This window comes from Juglans regia, chromosome 10, assembly GCF_001411555.2.
Source record: "Juglans regia cultivar Chandler chromosome 10, Walnut 2.0, whole genome shotgun sequence".
Classification (NCBI taxonomy): domain Eukaryota; kingdom Viridiplantae; phylum Streptophyta; class Magnoliopsida; order Fagales; family Juglandaceae; genus Juglans; species Juglans regia.
Window position 1 is genome coordinate 10,162,400 of NC_049910.1, and position 9,956 is coordinate 10,172,355.

The 9,956-nt window shown below is 40.0% G+C and overlaps 3 protein-coding genes and 1 pseudogene across 3 annotated transcripts; 3 read left to right on the top strand and 1 right to left on the bottom strand.

The window, feature by feature from the left end:
* Nucleotides 1-2,296: 2,296 nt before the first annotated feature.
* On the top strand, nucleotides 2,297-2,731 carry LOC118349629 (uncharacterized mitochondrial protein AtMg00820-like). Its single transcript, XM_035695125.1, has one exon. The coding sequence runs from the start codon at nucleotides 2,297-2,299 to the stop codon at nucleotides 2,729-2,731; it is 435 nt and encodes a 144-aa protein (XP_035551018.1).
* A 422-nt stretch (nucleotides 2,732-3,153) lies between these two features.
* LOC118349630 (uncharacterized mitochondrial protein AtMg00810-like) lies at nucleotides 3,154-3,522 on the top strand. Its single transcript, XM_035695126.1, has one exon. The coding sequence runs from the start codon at nucleotides 3,154-3,156 to the stop codon at nucleotides 3,520-3,522; it is 369 nt and encodes a 122-aa protein (XP_035551019.1).
* A 599-nt stretch (nucleotides 3,523-4,121) lies between these two features.
* On the top strand, nucleotides 4,122-4,725 carry LOC118349631 (annotated as a pseudogene).
* Nucleotides 4,726-5,088: 363 nt separating this feature from the next.
* LOC118349632 lies at nucleotides 5,089-5,739 on the bottom strand. The gene has a single exon (XM_035695127.1). The coding sequence runs from the start codon at nucleotides 5,737-5,739 to the stop codon at nucleotides 5,089-5,091; it is 651 nt and encodes a 216-aa protein (XP_035551020.1).
* Nucleotides 5,740-9,956: the final 4,217 nt, after the last annotated feature.

Consider the following 9,956-nt stretch of genomic DNA (forward strand, 5'->3'; position numbering starts at 1 on the left):
AAGATCCACAAACCAGAATAAATGCTCCAATTTGACTCCTCTATAAATTGATCACAAAAGATGCATACGTTATGAGTACTACGAAAGGCTTACCTGTATTAATATTCCCCTCTCCACCCTATGCTGCTTCCATGCACTTGTACACCTGCACCTCCTACTGCTTGAGTTGATTCATTTGGGTCCACCTCGTCTCGTAAAATATTTCTCGGAGGCAATGCTTCTGAATCTAGAGTGCTACATATGATCGGTCTTGAGTGTCGGAGTCGCCCCCTTCTTCCGCTCTTTACAGATCTCCACATCCTTGCCTTTGCTTGAATTCAATTGAAGAACTTGTAACATGTAGCAAACAAAACACTAGTAAGTACTAATTAATATACTATTTACATACTAAACCCAGATAATAGATCATTCAGCCTCTATATATAGAGTAAATCATTATAAATAGACCACTAGAGAGAATGCCTTTATAGATGAACAGATTTATAATGTTTGATGTTCACTGCTACACATAGATGTATCTAGAATATTACTAATATTGCAAGTAATATTCACCCACCTTAGATCATACATTTATTAACTAAGAATATTTAATGGATATAATTCCTGTTGTAATTCATTTTGTGGGGTTCATAGATAAATCAATAGTAATGGGAATGTGCAAATGTTGCCCCCTTGTAGGATTCTGAAGTGCCTTTCAGGTTATTGTAAAATCGATAAAAGTTAAAGGCAACTTCCATATGTGTTGCATTTTTTATTAAACCTTGAAAAATAAAGTTGTTATTTTTTTTCTTGCTCACTGAACATTTTTTTTTAAGCTGAAGCTCTTAATCTACCAAAAGACTGATTCTACTAGATGTATGACTTTATATACTTGTGGTTTTTCCGTCCATTTAGAATATCTATTAGGTTTTAACTTTTTTTTTATAAGTAGATTTTAACTTAATTACTAACTTCTTATAAAGTGTATTACTATTATAGATATGAAATTTTCAAACCCAAAACTGCCATGAAGTTCTGTTTTTGTTTAACAATCAACCATGTATCTTACATCTATGTATTAAATAGAGGTGGATGACACTTTATAGTCTCTACTGAAATCTCATCTTTATAGGGAAACATCTAAGAAAACAACCAATAATCTCTACTAGCTTTTACGATATCTATTTGCTACCCAATAAGATTTTTTCCAAATGCCAAAAGTGTTGGCATATCTGTGTTCTATACCTTTTTGAAATGCAAAATTTAAAATTGAAAATGTCTAAAGGTGTGTTGGAAGACTTGCATTTGCAACCCAATATTCTAAATAATCCCAAAGTCAAGAAACAAAAAACAATTGAAATGAAGCAGCAAATATGTAGTTATATTGTGTAAAACATTGCTAAATATTTGTGCAGAAATGATCAATCAAGGCAGAAGGAGGATAAGAAATAAATTAGAAAAGAAAAATTGCTTGTACCTTGTTTTGGGTCTGGGTTGCATGTACTTGATTCAAGGAGAGAATGTACTTAATATTCTCTATTTAGTGGAAGAAGAAAAGCGGCTCTTATTGGTGGAAATGAAAACAACCTCAAGCTTTAACCACTGGAACTGGGAGCTTTCTTGCTGGAACAAGAATGATGGCAAATGAGCTTTATTTTCTATACTACCAAAATGACTTTACTCCGTTTCTCTTCATGGAAAAGCAGATTACATATTAAGTCCAACCAAACCATTAAGAAACTGCCAGCTGTCCAAGAAGCAGAGGAAGCCATCTGCTCTAGGATATGACCCCTGGTGCCATTCCCCAAATTAAAATTACTATCCCACCCTTACCCAATCTCTGACCATATTCCTCTCACAAATTGAATTTCTAGTCCATGTCATGTCTCTTCTTAGGTTATAGCCTAGCCCATAAAGGCTAGAAGTGTCTTGACCTAAACACTAATCACATGTACATTTCCCGTGATGTAATATTCCACGAAAATTCATTCCCTCTGTCCAAAACTCAGCCTAAACCACAATCTGGTCCATCTCCCTCCCAGACGGCCTCCTTACCCATTTTTTCTTCCTCCATCTTAGGCCCACATCCAAGCATCCATATACTGCTCTCTTCCATCAACCATGGCACAACTCAATCTCCTTCAATTTCCAACCCAATACTCTTACAAACACCAACCCTTCCTCTGACCCTTCTCCCGAATCCTCTCCATCCTCTATTTCGAATATCCCAAACTCGTGTCTTATCCCACCTCGCTCTCCTATCATCACTCGATCCCACACAAATTCCTCTCGTCCCTAAAGTTTTACTGATGGAAACATGTTGTATCCTACTCGAAATCATCTCACTGCCTCTGTAGGTGTACCAGATGATCCATTGAGTTTTTTCGAGGCTGTTAAACACACAGAATGGAAGGAGGCCATGACTAAGGAATACGAAGCTCTCATCTGGAATCAAACATGGACTTTGGTACCTCCTGTACCTCACACGAATGTGCTGGGATGCCATTGGGTTTTTCGCACTAAAACCCTAGCCGATGGTTCTTTTGAGAGACGGAAGGCACATCTCATTGCCAAAAGTTTTCATCAACAACCAGGTGTTGATTGCCATGACACCTTCAGCCCAGTAATGAAACCTTCCACCATTCGGTTAATTCTATCCATCGCTGTCTCTCATGGCTGGTCTTCGCATCAAATTGACATTGAAAATGCCTTTTTACATGGTGTGCTCACTGATGATGTCTATATGCAGTAACCACAAGGATTTGTGAATCATTCTCAGCCTTCCCACATCTACAAGCTTGAGAGAGCTATCTATGGGCTTAAGCAAGCACCACAAGTGTGGTTTGCCCAATTAAGTTCCTGGTTCCTTGATTACGGTTTTATTGCCTCTAAAGCAGACCCATCTTTGTTTATTCTCAATTGCAATGACATTCATATGTATTTGCTCATACATGTGGATGATATAGTCATAACATCCTAAAAACAGTTGGCAATCATTGATCTCATTATGATTTAGGACTTGCCTTTCCAGTAAAAGATCTAGGTTCTCTGTCTTTCTTTTTGGTTATTGAAGTTGATTACACCACTAATGAACTTGTTTTAACCCAAAGAAAATACATCAAACATCTTATCAGCCGAAGCAATTTGCTTCATGCTAAACCCATGTCCTCAGCAATGGCTGCCTCCATAAAATTTTCCAAATCTGATACCCCAGATTTTGAGGATGATACATTATATCGCAGCATTGTGGGAGGTTTGCAATACCTCTCAGTGACAAGACCAAACATCTCTTACTCCGTCAACAAGGTTTTCCAATTCATGCATTCCCCAAAAGCCCCTCATTGGAGTGCCTTGAAGCGCATCCTTAGATATTTGAAAGCCACCATAAATGATGGTATGTTCTTTGCATCCAAATCAAGTCTTACTCTCCAAGCTTACTCGGATGCCGATTGGGGAGGGGGTTGTCCAGATGATCGTCGTTCCACGGGAGGGTTTTGGGTCTATCTCGACAAACACCTCGTCACTTGGAGCTTCAAAAAATAATAAATTGTTGCTAGGTCCTCAACGGAAGCTGAGTACAAGTCGATAGCTTCCTTAGCAACTGAACTAATTTGGTTACAGACTCTGTTGTGTGAACTTGGCATCAAGCTTTCTCAAGCTCCTAGTTTATGGTGTGACAACCTAGGGGCGACGTACCTCTCAACTAACCCTGTCTATCACTCAAAAACAAAACATATGGATATTGACTTTCATTTTGTTAGAGATAGGGTGGCTGCTAGCACGCTTAAAGTTTCCTTTGCTCCAAAGATCAAATTGCATATGTCTTAACAAAATCAATGGTTGTTGACAAATTTCTTCGGTTTCAAGACGAGTCTCAATGTTATAGATACACCGTTAGACTCAAAGGGGCATATTAAGATATATACCTCTGTTTCAGACTCAGCTACACATGAGGATAATTGATCACAAACATAAGGTGTGCAGACTAGAAAGGAACAATAGAGTATTACAAATTCTGTTATTCTCTACGGTTATATGTAACAAACTTATTCCTTTTTTATTCTCTTTCTTTTGTGTATATATTGATACATCAATACAATGAAATGAATAAGATTTCCATTCATTCATGCTTCGTCTAACATATGAGAGCGCACGGGAACCAGTACAAGACCCCCAAGGCCTTAGCCAAGCCGGAACAACTATGCGCCGAGCCAAGCTGGGATACCAAGTTCTCTTGCCCGTACGAGGGGTGCAACCGGAACAGGTTGTACAAGAAGTTTAGTCGGTGATCTGCGTGAAGAACCAATTCAAGCGGATCCACTGCCCTAAGATGTACTCGTGCAATCGCTGCAACAAGAAGAGCTTCTCAGTGGTGCCTGACCTGAAGAACCATCTTAAGCATTGCGGAGAGGCCAGGTGGATGTGTATGTGCGAGACGAGCAACTCCCACAAGGACAAGCTTTTCGAGCACATGGCGTTGTTCTAAGGGCACATGCCGGTGGTTGGGGATGAGGACGAGAGGGCCAAGGACCTGGCGGCGGATGTGGCTGCGTTAACGAGGAGGACGACAGCGATGGAGGAGGACGAGGACGAGGTCGTGGTTATCACGAAGGGAGCTGGTGAATTAGCACCAGCGAATTCCTTGGAGAATGGATTATTCGAGGATTATTAGGTGGGTTTGGCTCGATTGAAAGTTTTTGTCTTCAAGATGTGTTGGGTTCGCCTAATGGATTCGATGGTTTGTGATTTTGGAAGGTGAGAGAGGAATATATATCTCCGCCTTTAATATTTTGTTTTTTTTTTTTTTTTTTTGAAACGTAACTCATTTCCATTCAATTATCCCAAAAGAATACAAGAAGGGAGAACCCCCAAGGTTACAATATGATCATGGATGGAAAGAGCATATTTTGCTAACAAGTGAGCCATTGTATTGCCATTTCTCCTAACATGAGAAACCTCCCACTTGGCAAAGTTTTGTAGAATATGTTTTGCTTCACACACAAACATACTTACACTGTTACAACCTTCTTTATCACTTCTCAGAGCATTAATGACTTGTAATGAATCCCCTTCAACAATCACTTGAGATAGACCAAGTTCCAAACCAAACTAAACTGCTTTAAGTGCTCCAAAAGCCTCTGCTAGTAGTGGATCGGGAAAGAGATGTTTATTAGTTCTCATGGTAGCAATTGTATAACCAAAACTGTCCCTAACTGCTACTCCCACTCCAATTACTCCTTTTGCCTTATCTACTGCACTATCCCAATTCAGCTTGACCCAGTTTGATGGAGGAGCCTGCCAATCCTCCTCTAATGTATTAGCCTGCCCGTGATCCTGTCTGGATTCCTCTTCAATTAACAGATCCAATATACCTCTTGCTTCCCTCACCACAGCATTCGGGTGTGCAAATGAGCCTTCAAAAATGAGTTTGTTTCTTCTCCACCATATCTTTCTGGCCACTACTGCAAATTCTTGTATGATTCGACTGTCCATGGTCTGAATTAAGACTTCTAGTAGTTGGAGCATAGCCATGTAAGGTTGATGACATTTCTGTAAGCTTTTTGAACATTGGCTCCAAACATCTTTAGCTAATTCACATCTCCATAGTGCATGAGCTGAGTCTTCTACCTCCAAGTTGCAGATTGGACAAAGGGGGTTCTCAACTATTCTCTTCTTAAAGAGATTTGAATTTGTTGGAAAGGCCTCAAGGCATGATCTCAAAGGAATACTTTGTCCCCAGGTTGCACCTTTAATTGCCATATATGTTTCCAAACTGTCTTGAATGAAGAACTGCTTGAAGCTTGACTTGGTTGGAGGTGAGTTCTCTCTAGTTCCTTATGGTACACACTCCTTACTGAAAAAACACCATCTTTTGTGCCTTGCCATACTAGTCTATCTCTGCTATTAAGAGAGTTGATGGGAGTTTTAAGAATGATCTCAGTTTCTCTTAGATTAAAAATCTGTTGCACCATAGTACTTCTCCATTGCTTGGTGAGAGGGTCAATTAGGTTAGAGACTGTTGCACTAATCCCCAGCACACTAACATTACTTTGTACCCTACTAGGATTTGGATAGAGAATCCATTTATCCTTCCATATGTGCACTTGACTCCCATTTCCTATCCTCCAATAAGATCATGCTTCAATCAAAGGTCTAGCTGCTAGGAAGGTTCTCCATACATATGAGGGTCTCGCACCTAGTTTTGCTTCTTGAAAGGTGGATTTAGGGTAGTACTTGGCCTTCATCACCTGAGCAGCCAGAGAGTCTGGATGTTGGATCAGCCTCCAATATTGTTTTGCCAGCATAGCTTTGTTGAAAGCCTCAAAGTCTCTAAAGCCCATCCTCCCTTCAGCTTTTGCTTTCCCCATCTTATCCCATGATATCCAGTGAATTTTGTGCTCAGTGTTTTGCTACCCCCACCAAAAGTTGTTAATCACACTGTTGATATCTTTAAGCAGGGATTTGGGAAGCTTGAAAACAGCCATTGTGTAAGTTGGAAGTGCCTGAAGCACAGCTTTGATGAAGACCTCCTTCCCAGCTTGAGACAGTAATTTTACCCTGTGATTATTGATTTTTGATCTAATATTGTCTAAAATGCCCTTAAAGGTCTTGTACTTGAGCCTTCCAACCACTTATGGCAAGCCCAAATATTTCTCATATGTCAAACCATGTCTCACCCCTGCAATGGATAAGATATATTGTTGTGTGATCCTTGCTGTGTTCTTACTAAAAATTATGGATGTTTTCTCCAGATTGAGCCTTTGACCCCAAGCCTAATTCATACTTTCTCAGCAGTCCAAAAAGTCTGCCCCATTCAATGGCATTGGCCTTACAAAAAAGGAGACAATCATCAGCAAAAAATAGGTGGGAAATTCTGATTTGGCCTCTTGCAATAGGAACCCCATGGATCAATCCCTTATCTTCAGTTTTACTAAGAAGACAACTAAGGGCCTCAGCATACATAATAAAAAGATAAGGTGACAGGGGATCACCTTGTCGTATGCCTCTAGAAGGATAAAAAGGTTCTTGAGGAATTCCATTAACTAGAAGAGCATATGATACTGTTTCAATACAATTCATCACCAAATCTATCCATTGATTACAAAAGCCCATTATGCACATCACAGCTCTGATAAAGCTCCACTTTAGCCTATCATATGCCTTGCTCATATCTAGTTTTAGAGCCATGTAACCCTCTTTGCCTGTCATTTTAGACTTCATCGTATGCAAGGCTTCAAAAGCCACTATTACATTGTCAGAAATGAGTCTATTTGGTACAAAAGCAGATTGAGAACTGGATATGATGAGAGGCAAGATTGATTTAAGTCTGCTAGCTATTACTTTAGAAATGAGCTTATACATAACATTGCACAGGGAAATGGGTCTGAATTCAATAACTTTGGTGGGATTTTTTTTCTTGGGAATTAGGTTAATGAAGATGTTATTCACAACAGAGAGGTTACCATTTGAATTCAGCACCTGCAAGATAGCTTCACAAACCTGTTTACCAATGAGAGGTCATTGTTTCTGATAAAAACTAGCATGAAAGCCATCAGGACCAGGAGAGCTGAGGCCCTCCATTTGAAAGAGAGCCTCTTCAATTTCTTGTGGAGTGTAGAGCCTTGTGATAGTAGCATTCATTTCTTCTGTGACTCGAGACTCTATAGAGTCCAAAACTTCAGAAAAATTTCCTGGTGAAGATGTTGAGAATAGATTTTTATAATAAACTTGGAAGAGGGAACTTATGTTCTCTGTGGTATACACTTCCTGCCCATCATCATCCACCAGCCTTTTGATAATGTTGTTTCTTCTTCTGAAGGAGGCACTTTGATGAAAAAACCTGGTATTTCTATCACCTTCTCTCAGCCACCTTTGCTTAGCTCTTTGTTTCCATCTGAGATTATCTTCCTCCAATTGTCTGTTTATAGCCTTCTGAACCTGCTTTACTTGCTCATTTAGGTGCCTTTGTTTTCTTTTTGAAGATCAATCAATAGAGCCATATTTTCTGCTAACTGTTGTTTGGGATGGCCCCTCATACTTTTATCCCATTGTAAGAGCTTTTGTTTGCACTGGTTAATCCCCTCTTTAATAGCAAACATTTTATTTTCTGAATCTTTGTTGCTTTGCCAGGTTTCCTCCATCAGGTTTTGAAAACCAACCCTCAGAGCCCAGTTTGCTTCAAAACGAAAGGGTTTGTCCCTCTGGTTCCTATAAGACTGACTTCCCTCAAAACTGACTAGCAGTGGGCAGTGATCTGAACTCAAGGCAGGAAGAATAAACACTCTTGAGTTAGGGAAGGTCTCAAGCCAATTGGCAGTACAAAGAGCTCTGTCCAGTCTTTCTTTGGTAAAGGCTCCCCCAAGTCTTCCATTAGTCCATGTGAATTTGTTACCTATAGAATCCATGTCACATAGTCCACAGGCATCAACAGCAGCTCTAAAAGCTTCAATCTGAGCACTTAGTCTTAAGGCCCCTCCCCATTTCTCATTAAAGTTGAGTATTTCATTAAAGTCCCCAACACACACCCACCCTATGGAACTTTCTGGTTTAATAACTTGAAGGAGTTGCCAACTTTCCTTCCTTCTACTAGTATTGGGACTTCTATAGAAACCAGTCAGCAACCACTCCTTACCCCCCTCAGCTCCCTTCACCATCAGAGAAATGTGGTGTTGAGTGTATGTATGCACTATAACTTCCATGTCTTCTCTCCAAAGGAAAGCAAACCCACCACTCATTCCTTTACAATCAATTACAAAACTATTTTCTAACTTCAGACGTTTCTTGAGGCTTTCAATTTTGTTTCTTTTACACTTTGTTTCCATAAAGAACACAAAGGATGGGGACTTTTTAAGCACCAATAGGTGCAGTTCATGAACTGTCTGGGGGTTCCCAAGCCCCCGACAGTTCCAACTGAGGCAACTCATTTGTCTTGGTGGGGCTGTTCCACAGTCTCCACCATATCAAATTGAGGGGAAACAAGATTGTCATCTTTCTCAACTTTAATTTTCTTTGTTATGTTCTGGTCCACAATAGCTAGTAGAGAACTTCTATCTCTTTTGTTACTTGAGTATAAATCTGATATAGCCCCCACATCCAAGGAGCATCTCTCTATGCATATGTCTCGAGCCCTCCTCTTCCAGCTGGCAGTTTTCTTGACTTGATCAAGTACTTTAACTTGGTTGGAAACAATCTGATTAAAATCCTGAACCTGTTTCATTAGATCAATCGAGGTTTCAATACTCTTTGGTGGTCTTCTGTCAAAGTTAAGGTCAAATCTGGTCTCTTTCAAAACATTCTTTCCCTTACTTAATCCTGACTCCACCACTCCCAACATGTCACTTGTCTCCTCATCCTGGCCTAAAGGTACAATATTTGGCTTTTTTAATATTCCTATAGCTCTCTCTTCAGTCTCAGACTTTGACTTTTGCATATCCCCTAGGACCTGCCCCTTTCCTTTTCCATCACCTTTTTCCTCGATATTATCAGTTTCCTTTGTAGGCGCCTGACACCATTCCTTGAAATCTGCTTTACTAGTATTATCTTCATCCTTGGCCTCCCTCCTCTCCCTCCATGGCCATGGTTCAGGCTTAGATGATTGATCAGCACTTTCACCATATCTTTTGAACTGCAACTCATTCTCCCTTACTATAGGAGCCCTTAACCATGCCCCATATTGACTCTGCCCTTCCCCACCCCCTTGGTTTGAGCATGAGTTGTTCAAATGTCTGATGACTCCACATTTGAAATAGAGGGAAAGCAGTCTCTCATACTTGAAATACACCCATGTTTTCTTCCCCACACTTTAATGAACATACCCCTTAAAAGAACTTTTTGGTTATATCAAGCTCCACCCTTATTCTCAGGAACTTTTCCCATCCAATGCCTCTTTCATCTACATGTACTTTAATAAACCTTCCCAGACTGTTTCCTATCTGGATCCCAACCTCTTGATTCATGCAGTTAAAAGGCAGGTTGTA

Bases quoted from the DNA above. Each gene is read 5' to 3' on its own strand.
- LOC118349629 (XM_035695125.1), top strand. From the start codon at position 2,297: ATGTTGTATCCTACTCGAAATCATCTCACTGCCTCTGTAGGTGTACCA.
- LOC118349630 (XM_035695126.1), top strand. From the start codon at position 3,154: ATGGCTGCCTCCATAAAATTTTCCAAATCTGATACCCCAGATTTTGAG.
- LOC118349632 (XM_035695127.1), bottom strand. From the start codon at position 5,739: ATGGCAATTAAAGGTGCAACCTGGGGACAAAGTATTCCTTTGAGATCA.